Raw genomic sequence first — 18,226 nt, 5'->3', positions numbered from 1 at the left:
TTCGTCTGTAGGAGGAAGAGAAGCGGACCAAAGCGCAGCGTGGTGGTTATTCATGTTTTACTAAATCACTACACATGAACAAACTAACAAAAACAAGAAATGTGAAAACGCAAAACAGTCCTATCCTGTGACACCAAACACAGTGACAGGAACAATCACCCACAAACACACAGTGAAACCCAGGCTACCTAAGTATGATTCTCAATCAGAGACAACTAATGACACCTGCCTCTGATTGAGAACCATACTAGGCCGAAAACATAGAAATGCCCCAAAACATAGAAAAACAAACATAGACTGCCCACCCAACTCACGCCCTGACCATACTAAATAAATACAAAACAGAAATAGAGGTCAGAACGTGACACTCATAGCAAAGGGTCTGAATAATTATGTAAATAAAGTGTTTCTGTTTTTTATATTTAAAACAGTTGGTTAAAAAATGTAAAACCTGTTATCACATTGTCATTATGGGGTATTGTGTGTAGATTGATTAATACATTATTTTATTTAATCCATTATAGAATAAGGCTGTAACGTAACAAAATGCGGAAAAGGAAGAGATATGAATAATTTTCGAATGCACTTTATATGCAATCATTATCTTCCTTTAGCATCATTCCCTTACTAGGAGCCATTAACAGACACACACATGCCTCCAGAGAAGGGCCAGAACAATAACAGAATCGCGATACCCTTTAATATCGTGGCAAGGAAACAAAAACACAATGAGGGTTTCACTTCTTTAGGAAAACAGCTCTAATGTTTGAAACAAACATCATTATGTTGTCATCCAGACTCACGTATTTATTTTCCAAGCTATTTCACACAATACTTTACTTACTGCAGGTTTTTAAAGGACCAAACAGTTTGGTCTGCTTCCTGTTTTCATTTTTGCCATGGATAACATATTGCAATACAGGTTTCATCACAACCCTACTGCAGAGTAAACCCAGATAGATGGTGGTGTAGTGAGGTAGGGGGACAGAGGGTGGGATTGAGAGATTTGGGGGAGTAGAGAGGAGGACTGAGGGGCTGCAGAGAGGAGGACTGAGGGACTAGGAGATATCGTGGCGGGGGAGTGGGGGCTGCAGCAGGTAGCGAAGGGGACAGGCACGGGGGACAGAGGGGTGGGACTAGGAGATATCGTGGCGGGGGGTGACCCTTGCCCAGTAGCTCTGTGGCTGAAGTACTGAGTGGCCTTGCACTACCCTCCCCAGATACCACTACAGACACAAAGCACAGCAGCCCACTTCCATCCTCCATCTCCCAGACAACACCGCCCACTGGGCCAGGTCTCACTGTGACTATTAAAACCTACCCAAACCAGAAACCGTGGATAGATGGAAGCATTTGCGCAAAACGAAAAGCGCAAACCACCACATTTAACCATGGCAAGATGACTGTAAATATGGTTGAATACAAACAGTGTACTTATTCCCTCCATAAGGCAATCAAACAGGCAAAGCTTCAGTACAATGGCTCAGACATATGTATGAGACATATGTATGAGCCATATGACGTATGTGGCAGGGTAGTAGTAGGCCTGATTACCAACAATGAAGAGACAGCCTATAGGGAGGAGGTGAGGGCCCTGGGGGAGCGGTAACAGGAAAATAACCTCTCCCTCAACAAAACAAAAGAGCTATCCACATCGCCCCTAGCACATATCCATATCCTATCCATATCGACAGGACCGCAGTAGGGAAGGTGGAAGCTTCAAGTTCCTCGGCGTACACATCCCTGACGATCTGAAATGGTCCACCCACACAGAGAGTGTGGTGAAGAAAGCGCATCAGCACCTCTTCAACCTCAGGAGGCTTAAGAAATTTGGCTTGCCCCTAAGACCCTCAGAAAACTCCAGGACACCTACAGCACCGATGTCATAGGAAGGCAAAAAATATAATCAAGGACAACATCCACCAGAGCCACGGCCTGTTCACCCCGCTATCATCCAGAAGGCAAGATCAGTTCAGGTGCATCAAAGCTGGGACCGAGAGCCTGAAAGATAGTTTTTATCTCAAGGCCATCCGACTGTTCAATAGGCATCACTAGCCGGCTACCACCCAGCTACTCAACCCTGCACCTTAGAGGCTGCTGCCCCATGTACATTGACATGGAATCACTGGCTACTTTAATAATGGAACACTAGTCACTTTCATAATGTGTACGTACTGCTTTACTCATCTCATATGTAGATACTGTATTCTATTCTACTGTATTTAATGATGTGTACGTACTGCTTTACTCATCTCATATGTAGATACTGTATTCTATTCTACTGTATTTAATGATGTGTACGTACTGCTTTACTCATCTCATATGTAGATACTGTATTCTATTCTACTGTATTTAATAATGTGTGTGTTTACGGACATATTCAATCTGCGCCTTGGTCCGACCATCATTATTACGAACAACGTGACAATAATTTACTGTATCACAATTCCGGTGGGTCAGAAGTTTACATACACTGAGTTGACTGTGCCTTTAAACAGCTTTGAAAATTCCAGAAAATATGTCATGGCTTTAGAAGCTTCTGATAGGCTAATTGACATAATTTGCGTCAATTGGAGGTGTACCTGTGGATGTATTTCAATGCCTACCTTCAAACTCAATGCATCTTTACTTGACCTCATGGGAAAATCAAAAGAAATCAGCCAAGACCTCAGAAAAATCATTGTAGACCTCCACAAGGCTGGTTCATCCTTGGGAGCAATTTCCAAACGCCTGAAGGTACCACATTTATCTGTACAAACAAGAGTACGCAAGCATAAACACCATGTGACCACGCAGCCATCATACCGCTCAGGAAGGAGACGCGTTCTGTCTCCTAGAGATGAATGTGCTTTGGTACGAAAAGTGCATGTCAATCCCAGAACAACCGCAAAGGATATTGTGAAGATGCTGGAGGAAACAGGTACAAAATTATCTATATCCGCAGTAAAACACTTTCTGGAGAAATGTCCTCTTGTCTGATTAAACAAAAATAGAACTGTTTGGCCATAATCACCATCGTTATGTTTGGAGGAAAAAGGGGGAGGCTTGCAAACCAAAGAACACCATCCCAACTGTGAAGCACGGGGGTGGCAGCATCATGTTGTTTGGGTGCTTTGCTGCAGGAGGGACTGCTGCACTTCACAAAATAGATGGCTTCTTGAGGAAGGAACATTATGTGGATATATTGAAGCAACATCTCAAGACATCAGTCAGGAAAAGCTTGATCGCAAATGTGTGTTCCAAATGGACAATGACCCCAAGCATACTTCCAAAGTTGTGGCAAAAATTCACCCAACTTATTGCGGGAAGCTTGTGGAAGGCTACCCGAAATGTTTGACCCAAGTTAAACAATTTAAAGGCAATGCTACCAAATACTCGGTTTTTCGGATGACTGCCTTGCCTGGTTCACCAATTACTTTGCAGACAGAGTTCAGTGTGTCAAATCGGAGGGCATGCTGTCCGGTCCTCTGGCAGTCTCTATGGGGGTGCCACAGGGTTCAATTCTCGGGCCGACTCTTTTCTCTGTATATATCAATGATGTTTCTCATGCTGCGGGCGATTCCCTGATCCACCTCTACGCAGACGACATCATTCTATATACTTCCGGCCCGTCCTTGGACACTGTGCTATCTAACCTCCAAACGAGCTTCAATGCCATACAGCACTCCTTCCGTGGCCTCCAACTGCTCTTAAACGCTAGTAAAACCAAATGCATGCTTTTCAACCGTTCGCTGCCTGCACCCGCACGCCTGACCAGCATCACCACCCTGGATGGTTCCGACCTTGAATATGTGGACATCTATAAGTACCTAGGTGTCTGGCTAGACTCTAAACTCTCCTTCCAGACCCATATCAAACATCTCCAATCGAAAATCAAATCAAGAGTCGGCTTTCTATTCCGCAACAAAGCCTCCTTCACTCACGCCGCCAAACTTACCCTAGTAAAACTGACTATCCTACCGATCCTCGACTTCGGCGATGTCATCTACAAAATTGCTTCCAACACTCTACTCAGCAAACTGGATGCAGTTTATCACAGTGCCATCCGTTTTGTCACTAAAGCACCTTATACCACCCACCACTGTGACTTGTATGCTCTAGTCGGCTGGCCCTCGCTACATATTCGTCGCCAGACCCACTGGCTCCAGGTCATCTGCAAGTCCATGCTAGGTAAAGCTCCGCCTTATCTCAGTTCACTGGTTACGATGGCAACACCCATCCGTAGCACGCGCTCCAGCAGGTGTATCTCACTGATCATCCCTAAAGCCAACACCTCATTTGGCCGCCTTTCGTTCCAGTTCTCTGCTGCCTGTGACTGGAACGAATTGCAAAAATCGCTGAAGTTGGAGACTTTTATCTCCCTCACCAACTTCAAACATCAGCTATCTGAGCAGCTAACCGATCGCTGCAGCTGTACATAGTCTATTGGTAAATAGCCCACCCATTTTCACCTACCTCCTCCCCATACTGTTTTTATTTATTTATTTTTCTGCTCTTTTGCACACCAATATCTAAACCTGTACATAACCATCTGATCATTTATCACTCCAGTGTTAATCTGCATAATTGTAATTATTCGCCTACCTTCTCATGCCTTTTGCACACAATGTATATAGACTCCCCTTTTTTCTACTGTATTATTGACTTGTTAATTGTTTACTCCATGTGTAACTCTGTGTTGTCTGTTCACACTGCTATGCCTTATCTTGGCCAGGTCGCAGTTGCAAATGAGAACTTGTTCTCAACTAGCCTACCTGGTTAAATAAAGGTGAAATAAATAAAATAAAAATTTAAAAAATACTAATTGAGTGTATGTAAACTTATGACCCACTGGGAATGTGTTGAAATAAATGAATGATGAAATAAATCTTTCTCTCTACTATTATTCTGACATTTCACATTCTTAAAATAAAGTGATGATCCTAACTGACCAAAGACAGGGAATTTTTACTAGGATTAAATGTCAGGAATTGTGAAAAACTGAGTTTAAATGCATTTGGCAAAGGTGTATTTAAACTTTCGACTTCAACTGTATATATATTTCCTAATTCCATTATTTTACTTTTTGATGTGTGTATTGTTGTTAATTGTTAGATACTACTGCACTGTTGGAGCTAGGACCGCAAGCATTTCGCTACACCTGCAATAGCATCTGCTAAATATGTGTATGTGACTAATAACATTGCTAAATATGTGTATGTGACTAATAACATCTGATAAATATGTGTATGTGACTAATAACATCTGATAAATATGTGTATGTGACTAATAACATTTGATTTGAGAAGGAGGTGGAAGAGGAGGAGGAGGCCATGGACATGAACAGACACTCAGACAAACACTTTCTCCCTTAAGAGTCATACTGTATATTTATCTGAAAGACCAGGATAATTGAGAATTTATTTATTTAAGTAACCTGATGTTTCTCTCCCCCCTCCCCCCTCTCCTCCTCTCCCTCTTTCCACCTCCCCATCAGTCGTCTGGAACAGAACCTGATCAAGAACATCCCTGCTGGAGCCTTCTCTCCATACAAGAAACTCAAAAGGATGTGAGTCTGTTTTATATTCAATTCAATAGGATGTGAGTCTATCTGTTTTATATTCAATTCAATAGGATGTGAGTCTGTTATATATTCAATTCAATAGGATGTGAGTCTATCTGTTTTATATTCAATTCAATAGGATGTGAGTCTATTTGTTTTATATTCAATTCAATAGGATGTGAGTCTGTTATATATTCAATTCAATAGGATGTGAGTCTATCTGTTTTATATTCAATTCAATAGGATGTGAGTCTGTTATATATTCAATTCAAAAGGATGTGAGTCTGTTATATATTCAATTCAAAAGGATGTGAGTCTGTTATATATTCAATTCAATAGGATGTGAGTCTATCTGTTTTATATTCAATTCAATAGGATGTGAGTCTGTTATATATTCAATTCAATAGGATGTGAGTCTATCTGTTTTATATTCAATTCAATAGGATGTGAGTCTGTTATATATTCAATTCAAAAGGATGTGAGTCTGTTATATATTCAATTCAAAAGGATGTGAGTCTGTTATATATTCAATTCAAAAGGATGTGAGTCTGTTATATATTCAATTCAAAAGGATGTGAGTGTTATATGTATATTCAATTCAAAAGGATGTGAGTCTGTTATATATTCAATGTTGTGTTGTATAAATGATTGGAGACATGCTCAGGAATTCGTAATAAGGGGGTTTAATACTCCACCCAAAATATACAACATGACTTGGAAAAAGCACGGGGACGAAGCCCAGAACAAACGCATATACAAAAACACTGGGATGTAACCCAAACAAAAGAGCGAGGTTAAACCAATAATAAATAAGTAATAGGAATCAGGTGTAAGTAACGAGACAGTTCAGTGACGCCTAGATGCCGGTGACGTAGACCTCCGGAACTGGTGCACGGAATGAGCAGCAATACTGGGAGAAACCGTGACCGTACCCCTACCCTGACGCGCTGCACCAGCAGCGGGATGACACCGGCCTCGAGGACGACCACAGGAACATGGTACGGGTCGGTCAGGGCCAGCTGCAGCTGCCAAAGTTGCTTCGTCCTCAGACGGGCCAGTTGCAGCTGCTGAAGTTGTGTCGGCGACAGACATGCCAGTTGCAGCTGCTGAAGTTGGGTCGGCGACGGACATGCCAGTTGCAGCTGCTGAAGTTGTGTCGGCGACGGACATGCCAGTTGCAGCTGCTGAAGTTGTGTCGGAAACGGACATGCCAGTTGTGGCTGCTGAAGTTGTGTCCGCGACGGACATGCCAGTTGCAGCTGCTGAAGTTGTGTCGGCGACGGACATGCCAGTTGCAGCTGACGAAATTGCGGCGGCATCGGACATGCCAGTTGCAGCTGACGAAGTTGCGGCGGCATCGGACATGCCAGTTGCAGCTGACGAAGTTGCGGCGGCATCGGACATGCCAGTTGCAGCTGACGAAGTTGCGGCGGCATCGGACATGCCAGTTGCAGCTGACGAAGTTGCGGCGGCATCGGACATGCCAGTTGCGGCTGACGAAGTTGTGTCGGCGACGGACATGCTAGTTGCGGCTGCCGAATTTGCGGCGGCATCGGACATGCCAGTTGCAGCTGACAAAGTTGCGGCGGCATCGGACATGCCAGTTGCAGCTGACGAAGTTGCAGCGGCGTCAGACGGACCAGTTGAAGCTGCGAAGTTGCAGCATCTGACGGAGCAGTTGCATCTGCCAAAGTTGCGGTGGTGTCAGACGGGCCAGTTGCAGCTGTGTCAGAAAGGCCAGTTGAAGCTGCCGAAGCTGAGGCGGTGGACGGGCCAGTTACAGCTTCCGAAGTTGCGTTGGCATCCGACGGGACATTCCCGCTGTCTCCATTTAGGGTGGGTTATTCTGTCACGTTGTATAAATGATTGGAGACAGGCGCAGGAATTCGTAATAGGGGGGTTTAATACTCTGCCCAAAATACACAACATGACATGAAAAGGCATGGAGACATGAAAACATGTGTACAAAAACACAGGGAAACACAGGGAAACCAATAATAAATACCCACGAGACCCACAATACTCTACACGGGGCGAGAAGCGTAATAAAAAATGCACAACAATACACGGGGCGAGAAGCGTAATAAAAAATGCACAACAATACACGGGGCGAGAAGCGTAATAAAAAATGCACAACAATACACGGGGCGAGAAGCGTAATAAAAAATGCACAACAATACACGGGGCGAGAAGCGTAATAAAAAATGCACAACAATACACGGGGCGAGAAGCGTAATAAAAAATGCACAACAATACACGGGCGAGAAGCGTAATAAAAAATGCACAACAATACACGGGGCGAGAAGCGTAATAAAAAATGCACAACAATACACGGGGCGAGAAGCGTAATAAAAAATGCACAACAATACACGGGGCGAGAAGCGTAATAAAAAATGCACAACAATACATGGGGCGAGAAGCGTAATAAAAAATGCACAACAATACACGGGGCGAGAAGCGTAATAAAAAATGCACAACAATACACGGGGCGAGAAGCGTAATAAAAAATGCACAACAATACACGGGGCGAGAAGCGTAATAAAAAATGCACAACAATACATGGGGCGAGAAGCGTAATAAAAAATGCACAACAATACACGGGGCGAGACCCGAAATAACAAATGCACAACAATACACGGGGCGAGATGCGTAATAACAAATGCACAACAATACACGGGGCGAGACGCGTAATAACAAATGCACAACAATACACGGGGCGAGACCCGAAATAACAAATGCACAACAATACACGGGGCGAGATGCGTAATAACAAATGCACAACAATACACGGGGCGAGACGCGTAATAACAAATGCACAACAATACACGGGGCGAGACCCGTAATAAAAAATGCACAACAATACACGAGACAAGACCCGTAATTACAAATATGTGTCTCTAATGTGGTAACACATTTGGCGGGAGATTAAGAAGTGTTGCTCAGTTTCCACCTCATTTTGTGGGCAGTGGGTACATAGCCTGTCTTCTCTCTCCAGGTCTGCCTATGGCGGCCTCTCTCAATAGCAAGGTTATGAGCACTAAGTACATAGTCTGTCTATAGTCAAGGATTTTTTTAATTTGGGGTCAGTCACAGTGGTCAGGTATTCTCCCACTGTGTACTCTCTGTTTAGGGCTAGCATTCCAATTTGCTCTGTTTTTTGGCTGATTCTTCCAGTGTGTCAAGTAGTTATCTTTTTGCTTTCTCATAATTTAGTTGTGTCTACATGTGTTTCTATCCTGGGGCTCTGTTGGGTTCCTTTGTGTTTGTGAACAGAGCCCAAGAACCAGCTGTCTGAGGGGACTCTTCTCTAGGTTAATCTCTCTGTAAGAGAGTAGTGGAATGTGTGGGCATCACTTCCTTTTAGGTGGTTGTAGATTTTACCAACTCTTTTCTGAATTTTGATAACTAGTGGATATAGTCCTAATTCTGCTCTTCATACATTGGGTGTGCAGGGTGAATATGTGGTCTGCCGTACGGTATTTCGGTAAGAAGACAATTTAACTTCTTTGGGATAGGGGGCAGTATTTTCCTGTCCGGATAAAAAGCGTGCCCAAAGTAAAAGGCCTGTTACTCATGCCCAGGAGCTAGGATATGCATGGTAGTATTGGATAAAAAAAACTCTCTAAAGTTTCTAAAACTGTTAAAATAATGTCTGTGAGTATAACATAACTGATTTGGCAGGTGAAACCCCGAGCACAATCCATCCAGGGAAACATTTGTTTGAGGTCATTGTGTTTTCCAATGCTTTTCTGTGGGAAACCTGATTTATTAGGGCCCCGATTGCAGTTCCTATGGCTTCCACTAGATGTCAACAGTCTTGAGAAATGTTTCAATGTTTTTCTTTTGAGAAATGAAGAAGTAGTCCTAAGGTCTCTAGTCTTTTGGTACGCGTGAACAAGAGAACGCTCCGTGTTGTTTTTCTTCGGTACGCTCCAAATAAATGTACATTTTGGGGATATAAAGAAGGAATTTATCAAACAAAACAACCATTCATTGTGTCACTTAGACATTTGGGATTGCAAAAAGATGAAGATCTTCAAAGGTAAGGCATTTATTATATTGTTATTTCTTACTTTTGTGTCGCACCTGCCTGATTGAAAAATGATTGTCATGTTTTTGTATGTGGAGCGCTGTCCTCAGATAATCGCATGGTGTGCTTTCACCATAAAGCCTTTCTGAAATCTGACACAGTGGCTGGATTAACAAGAAGTTAAGCTTTATTTAGATATATTACACTTATATATTTGTGAATGTTGAATATTTATATTTCTGTAGTTTGAATTTGGCGCACTGCAATTTCACTGGATGTTGTCAAATCTATCCCGCTAACGGGATTGGAGCGTTAAGGGATCCCATTTGATCCCATGGTAATTATTTGGGTAAAATTTGTCTCTACTTTTGTGGATTGGGGTGATAAGTCCTTGGTTCCAAATATTGGGGAAGATGCCAGAGCTAAGGATTATGTAAAATAGTTTTATAGCTATTTGGAATTTGTGGTCTGTGTATTGTATAATTTTATTTAGGATATTCTCAACATCACAGCCTTTTGGGGTTGGAGGGTTTGTATTTTATCCTGTAGCTCATCAAATGTAATAGTAAAATCCAGTGGGTTCTGGTAGTCTTTAATAGTTGATTCTAAGATCATGCATATATTTTTGCTGTTTGCTCTTTGTTAATAGGGCCAAAAAGATTGTAGAAGTGGTTTATTCAAACACATCTCCATTTTTGATAGATAACTCTTCATGTTGTTGTTTGTTTAGTGTGTTCCAATTTTCCAGAAATGGTTCGATTCTATGGATTCTTCAATTACATTGAGCTGATTTCTGATGTGCTGATCCATCTTTTTCCGTTGTGTATTTCTGTATTGTTTTAGTGATTCACCATATTGAAAGAGTAGGCTCAGGTTTTCTGGTTTTTAGTTGGATAGGTTTCTCAATTTCTTTCTTAAGTTTTTGCATACTTTATCAAACCATTTGCCATTGTTGTTCATTTTCTTAGGTTGTCTGCTTGACATTTTTAGATTCGATAGGGAAGCTGAGAGGTCAAATATACTGTTTAGGTTTTCTACTGCCAAGTTTACACCTTCACTATTACAGTGAAACATTTTGTCTCTCTCTCTCTCTCTCTCTATCTCCAATGTTCTTCCAGTGATCTGAGCAAGAATCAAGTCTCTGACATTGCTGCTGACGCCTTCACTGGTTTACGCTCCCTGACTTCACTGTAAGTGAATATGCTGCTGCATCATAACACACACATACACACACACACACACACATACACACACACATACACACACACACACACAGTGTAGAAATAAATAAAGACGTCTTCCGTCTCACTGGCAGGGATAATTAGAGTCTGGTGGTGGTGGCACGGTGCTCCTCCATGACAGCTGACTCTAAGATGGTAGGACAGCCAGGTGGAGCATGGCAAAGCAAATTAGAACCCAGTGTCTAACAGCACAACACAGTGGTTAGGCTAAACGTTGTACAAATGGTCATGTGACAGTGGGAGCTTAACAAAAGAATCCTTTAAAATCACTGTAGTGATGTGACGAAGACGCCGCCCGACGGACAGCAGCGGACACACAAGCCTCTGCATATTATATAGCCAATCAGCAGACAGGACAGGGGATTCATCTTCCTATGTCTGTGGTCTGCATCCAAAATGGCACCCTATTCCCTACTAAGTGCCCTACTATGGGTCCTGGTCAAAACGAGTGCACTTTATAGGGAATAGGCAGCCATTTGCTAAACAGACTGTGTGTCTGGAGGCCTGACGCCAATAACAGCACCGGGCTGAAAGAGACTTCATTTGCTCAGAATGTCATGAAATATAAGTGTACATGTCATGTACTGTCAGGCTGGGAATGGGAGTACTGGGGGAAACTGATAGTACACATGTAGAATTACAGGCGCAGGCACACACACACACACACACACACACATGCACACACACTGATCCATCTTTGTTGAGATCCTCTACAATGTCTGCACTATGTATGTGTCTCCACAGGGTCCTGTACGGGAACAAGATAGCTGAGATTCCTAAGAGGTTGTTTGATGGGCTTGTCTCTCTGCAGCTGCTGTAAGTACACAGGGTCTCCCTTTGGAAAATCTGGCAACAGACAAGTGACCGGAAAGATATTTTTATTTATTAGACGCTTGAGAAATGCACCGGCCGTCCGTATGTATTGGGTGCGTAACCCTTTAGGGCCCACCCGCTCAGCCAGCACCATCAATAAACGAGAGATATTGGCCAAATGAGCCACATTTACATCTCCTTAAAAACAACCTATAACTAATGACCAAAACACTATTGGTTGTGTTTCTATGTGTAGCAGAACGTTGTAGCCTATTGGTTTTTACTTTCCTGATACTATAATTCTCCACCTCACGGCTCAGCTGAGATTCCTAAGGGACCGTTTGACTTGTTTCTCTGCAACTACTGTCAGTACTACTGATGTACACTGCTCAAAAAAATAAAGGGAACACTAAAATAACACATCCTAGATCTGAATGAATGAAATATTCTTAATAAATACTTTTTTCTTTACATAGTTGAATGTGCTGACAACAAAATCACACACAAATTATCAATGGAAATCAAATGTATCAACCCATAGAGGTCTGGATTTGGAGTCACACTCAAAATTAAAGTGGAAAACCACACTACAGGCTGATCCAATTTTGATGTAATGTCCTTAAAACAAGTCAAAATGAGGCTCAGTAGTGTGTGTGGCCTCCACGTGCCTGTATGACCTCCCTACAACGCCTGGGCATGCTCCTGATGAGGTGGCGGATGGTCTCCTGAGGGATCTCCTCCCAGACCTGGATTAAAGCATTCGCCAACTCCTGGACAGTCTGTTGCGCAACGTGGCATTGGTGGATGGAGCGAGACATGATGTCCCAGATGTGCTCAATTGGATTCAGGTCTGGGGAACGGGCGGGCCAGTCCATAGCATCAATGCCTTCCTCTTGCAGGAACTGCTGACACACTCCAGCCACATGAGGTCTAGCATTGTCTTGCATTAGGAGGAACCCAGGGCCATCCGCACCAGCATATGTTCTCACAAGGGGTCTGAGGATCTCATCTCGGTACCTAATGGCAGTCAGGCTACCTCTGGCGAGCACATGGAGTGCTGTGCGGCCCCCCAAAGAAATGCCACCCCACACCATGACTGACCCAACGCCAAACCGGTCATGCTGGAGGATGTTGCAGGCAGCAGAACGTTCTCCATGGCGTCCCCAGACTGTCACGTCTGTCACATGTGCTCAGTGTGAACCTGCTTTCATCTGTGAAGAGCACAGGGCGCCAGTGGCGAATTTGCCAATCTTGGTGTTCTCTGGCAAATGCCAAACGTCCTGCACGGTGTTGGGCTGTAAGCACAACCCCCACCTGTTGACGTCGGGCCCTCATACCACCCTCATGGAGTCTGTTTCTGACCGTTTGAGCAGACATATGCACATTTGTGGCCTGCTGGAGGTCATTTTGCAGGGCTCTGGCAGTGCTCCTCCTGCTCCTCCTTGCACAAAGGCGGAGGTAGCGGTCCTGCTGCTGGGTTGTTGCCCTCCTACGGCCTCCTCCATGTCTCCTGATGTACTGGCCTGTCTCCTGGTAGCGCCTCCATGCTCTGGACACTACGCTGACAGACACAGCAAACCTTCTTGCCACAGCTCACATTGATGTGCCATCCTGGATGAGCTACACTACCTGAGCCACTTGTGTGGGTTTTAGAGTTTGTCTCATGCTACCACTAGAGTGAAAGCACCGCCAGCATTCAAAAGTGACCAAAACATCAGCCAGGAAGCATGGGAACTGAGAAGTGGTCTGTGGTCACCACCTGCAGAACCACTCCTTTATTGGGGGTGTCTTGCTAATTGCCTATAATTTCCACCTGTTGTCTATTCTATTTGCACACCAGCATGTGAAATGTATTGTCAATCAGTGTTGCTTCCTAAGTGGACAGTTTGATTTCACAGAATGTAATGACTTGGAGTTACATTGTGTTGTTTAAGTGTTCCCTTTATTTTTTTGAGCAGTGTATAATATTGTGTATTTCAGTAAGTACACATGTTTCTTCAAGGGTGAACTTACTATCTTTGTGTGTGTGTGTTTGTGTGTTGCACAAAGCTAATTCACTCTGGAAAAGGGTTACGATGCAGAGCACATAGAGAAGCAATAGGTAATGTTGTGCTTCATAAAACCAGTCAATCACAGGGAAGCAGAGAGAGTCGAACATCAAACCCCTTTTCGAGTGTATAATGGACCATTTGGGCCGATGTGTGGCCATCAGAGAGAGAAGAGAGGGATGAAACAATGCTTTTGTTTCTTTCACCGGAGAGGGAGCACCTTACGCAACATCATTAACATTTCAATTGGACCTGATTACAAAGCAGATCTCTCACACCTAGTTTTATTGATGTAGACATGGAAACGTAGCTCAAACATAATGACTGTGTTTAATGGTCTAACTTAAGGAAATCTGCTGCTTTTTAATGCTGCTGGCTGTTTGTGCTTGTTGAATCACACACATACACACACACTGTAATGATTTGGAGGATGGATGGGGAATGAATGATGGAGAAATGGGTTCCTTTCTCTTCCTGGAATGTCAGCAAGTGTTTCCAGTAAAGTGGACATCAGCATATTATAAACACACAGCAGTACGGCCCGCTGCCTGCCTGGCTAGCATGGCTGGTATGGCTAGCATGGCTGGTATGGCTAGCATGGCTGGTATGGCAAGCATGGCTGGTATGGCTTGCATGGCTGGTATGGCTAGCATGGCTGGTATGGCATGGCTGGTATGGCTAGCATGGCTGGTATGGCTAGCATGGCTGGTATGGTATGGCTGGTATGGCTAGCATGGCTGGTATGGCATGGCTGGTATGGCTAGCATGGCTGGTATGGTATGGCTAGCATGGCTGGTATGGCATGGCTGGTATGGCTAGCATGGCTGGTATGGAATGGCTGGTATGGCTAGCATGGCTTGTATGGCATGGCTGGTATGGCTAGCATGGCTGGTATGGCTAGCATGGCTGGTATGGCTAGCAGGGCTGGTATGGCTAGCATGGCTGGTATGGCTGGCTGGTATGGCTGGCTGGTATGCTTGGCACCAAGGATATAAATGACTTGCTACGTTTAAGTAAATACTATAAGGCCCTGGAATGGATAGGCCTGTTCTTATAGAAGTTTGTTTGAATAAAAACAACTCCCCAAACCAGTGTCTGTTGCCGATCCCAAAAACACATGGGAAATCTTCCTTGCTTTTCTTTCTTTCTTCGTTTTTTTCTCTGTTTAGTTTCCAATCCCTCCCAAATGTAATTAGTTTTCCCTGCAAGCATCCTAATAATGTGTGTATTTTCTCTGCGGCAAACCCTCATTAGAAAGCCTCTCAATAATTGAACTAACTCGGCTCAGTGTTAGTCAACTGTCAGGCAGGCTGAGAGAGAGAGAGAGAGAGAGAGAGAGGGGGGTAGAGAGGGGTAGAGAGAGAGAGAGGGGTAGAGAGAGAGAGATAGAGAGGGGTAGAGAGAGAGAGGGGTAGAGAGAGAGAGAGGGGGGGGTATAGAGAGAGAGGGGTAGATAGAGAGGGGGATAGAGAGAGAGTTGCATTAGCTAATGGACAGAATGGGGGAAGGATAGCTACAGATGTAGGATCGTAATGTAATCACCCTAAAAACGTTAAACTTGTAGTGTATTTTAATTTTAATTTCCACTTAGAATATTTCCTTATGAAAAATCTATCAACACCTACTGTACACAGATGTCCATTAATTATAATCCACCTAATAATTCACATTTCCTGTTTCTGCAGGATATCACAGATTTCTACTGTTTCTGCAGGATCATTTTCCTGCTGTAGCAAACTGGCTCAAATTGAGATCCTACATCTGTATAGACAAATAAATAGAAATACTAGAACAGGTATCCCCATTCAAGGGAGATGAATCACCTTTCAGCAGGACAATAACCTAAAACACAAGGCCACATCTACACTAGTTGCTTACCAAGAAGACAGTGAATGTTCCTGAGTGGCCAAGCTACAGTTTTGACTTAAATCTGCTTGATTTATTAAGCAGATTTAAGTCAAAACTATTCACAAAGCTATACACAGTGTCGCAGTGGGAAATTCAAACATTGCAGATTGTAAAATAAATGTTTGATGGAACAGCATGCTGATCAACTACCAATACATTGTTTTTGAATGTACAACTGTCCAGTATAGCCTACCTGAACCTGCATGAACCGTCCTCTGCTCTCTCCCAGCTTGAATAGAAAGTTGTTGTGCGTAAAACCAGTCTATTAATGTCAAATAATACAGCCACCCTCAAAACCCTAGCTTACTAGGGACTGTTTTATTATGCAGTGTACTATCTATAGCTATATACTGTATTTAGCTGCTCTTTACAGTCAGTTCACCCTCAAAACCCTAGCTTACTAGGGACTGTTTTATTATGCAGTGTACTATCTATAGCTATATACTGTATTTAGCTGCTCTTTACAGTCAGTCCACCCTCAAAACACTACCTTACTAGGGACTGTTTTATTATGCAGTGTACTATTTATAGCTATATACTGTATTTAGCTGCTCTTTACAGTCAGTTCACCCTCAAAACCCTAGCTTACTAGGGACTGTTTTATTATGCAGTGTACTATCTATAGCTATATACTGTATTTAGCTGCTCTTTACAGTCAGTCCACCCTCAAAACCCTAGCTTACTAGGGACTGTTTTATTATGCAGTGTACTATCTATAGCTATATACTGTATTTAGCTGCTCTTTACAGTCAGTCCACCCTCAAAACACTACCTTACTAGGGACTGTTTTATTATGCAGTGTACTATCTATAGCTATATACTGTATTTAGCTGCTCTTTACAGTCAGTCCACCCTCAAAACACTAGCTTACTAGGGACTGTTTTATTATGCAGTGTACTATCTATAACTATATACTGTATTTAGCTGCTCTTTAGGAACTTTTTAGAAAATTCACACATCAAATAGCCAACAATGATGAAAAAGTAGTCGGCTTGAGGATAACTTCAGCCACTATATATTGTTGAAAGGGGTTTGTCTGGCTAATAGCCTACACAAAAGGGTGGCAATATTCAAGATAAATGAAATGTAATCCAACTTGAGAGACTCCCTGGCCTCTGGTCTCCTGTAGTACTCTCTTTTTGTGTGCAAATGTTTTCTCCACGGCCTGTAGGTCCAGGTTGCAGGCCCCACTGTTTTCTGCGCTGAGTATTGCCAACCCAGACTTTCCTGAGACATTGTGCATTTTATGTCCGTCGAGCTGTACACAATGTAAACGTAGTTTTGAATGCTGCATGCCGAGATATACCAGGGATTAGAGACTGTTGATATTCTAATCACACAACTCAAACGCCGGTTCACCAGTATGAACCAAATCACAAACCTGTTTTTTTGTTCGAACCCTCAAGTACTGTTGTCTGCTAAGATGTGAGAGGCTTAATTAAAGATGGTGCGGAACTTCTGTTTTTGAAGCACCACCCCCTTTCTGCCCAGTTCCCCTGGTGTTGCTACGGCAATCAAGCTGTAACCCCGCCCTGTAACTGTCACTTCTGCAGAGAGATCGTTTTCTAAACTAAAACTCACAAAGAAGAAACATTAGGCTCCCGGTCTGATAGGCGCTTCTGAAAACCCGATAAGCATTACTCGTTACACTGACACCGTCCTAGCCTTGACCATAGCGTTTGTTCACTCATATCCCCATATTCAATCAGTTATTCATTTATTTGTAACTTTGTTTCAGTCGCATTCATGAAGCCCAATAAATGAACACTTAGCTCTGGTACATAAGGACATTAAAAAGGTTTATGAATGACTCTTAGGAGGGTTACTGTCAAAATGATTTATTAAATCAGGGATGACAGGCGCATGGGCTACCAGAGGTCTTGCCCCCGGGGGTATCCGGTACTCCAGTGGGCAAGGCCTGAAAATGGTTGTCTAGCAATGATCAACCACCAATTTGACAGAGCTTGAAGAATTTAGAAAAGAATAACGTACAAATTGCACAATCAAGGTGCGGCAACCTCTTAGAGACTTACCCAGAGGACTCCCAGGTGTAATCCCTGTCAAAGGTGATTCTAACATGTATTGACTCAGGGGGTTGAATAATTATCTAATCAAGATATACACTATTAGTCTTTTATTTTCCATGAATTCTTGACACATTTTTGAATTTGTCTTCCACTTTGGCATTACAGAGTATTTTGTGTAGATCACTGATGAAAAATAGGACAACAAAATCTATTTTAATCACTGTAATGTAGTAAAAGGTGGGACAAGTCAAGGGGTGTGAATAGTTTCTGAATGCCCTGTAGGCTCCTGCTCCTCTGAGCCAGTCATGCTTGCACAAGGTTACTTATGAAGGGAATAGGGTGCCATTTTCCACGCAGACCAGTGGTCAGGCTCCAGTAGATCTCCAAACCTGCTGTTGTTATGTTTGTCTTGTTCTTTTAGTCTACTGAACGCTAACAAGATCAACTGTCTGAGGGTGAACACCTTCCAGGACCTGCAGAACCTCAGCCTGCTGTCTCTGTATGACAATAAGCTGCAGACCATCAGCAAGGGCCTGTTCGCCCCGCTCCGCTCCATCAAGACCCTGTGAGTAGCCACACAGAGACACACACTGCTCCATCAAAACACACATGTACAC

At 43.3% G+C, this 18,226-nt stretch overlaps 1 protein-coding gene across 5 annotated transcripts in view; it reads left to right on the top strand.

Annotated features, from left to right (window-relative positions):
• LOC110504786 (slit homolog 3 protein) overlaps window positions 1-18,226 on the top strand; it is a 445,911-nt gene that overhangs the window by 298,136 nt on the left and 129,549 nt on the right. For all 5 annotated transcript variants that reach the window (XM_036969806.1, XM_036969807.1, XM_036969808.1 and 2 more), the window contains 4 exons: window positions 5,477-5,548; window positions 10,691-10,762; window positions 11,558-11,629; window positions 18,031-18,174. In XM_036969806.1, coding sequence (XP_036825701.1) covers window positions 5,477-5,548; window positions 10,691-10,762; window positions 11,558-11,629; window positions 18,031-18,174 — 360 coding nt within the window. The remainder of the gene's footprint in view (window positions 1-5,476; window positions 5,549-10,690; window positions 10,763-11,557; window positions 11,630-18,030; window positions 18,175-18,226) is intronic.

Source organism: Oncorhynchus mykiss, chromosome 31 (genome assembly GCF_013265735.2).
Source record: "Oncorhynchus mykiss isolate Arlee chromosome 31, USDA_OmykA_1.1, whole genome shotgun sequence".
NCBI classification, from domain to species: domain Eukaryota; kingdom Metazoa; phylum Chordata; class Actinopteri; order Salmoniformes; family Salmonidae; genus Oncorhynchus; species Oncorhynchus mykiss.
Note: the sequence above shows the minus strand (reverse complement) of the source record. Positions and strands in the feature narration are given on the sequence as shown.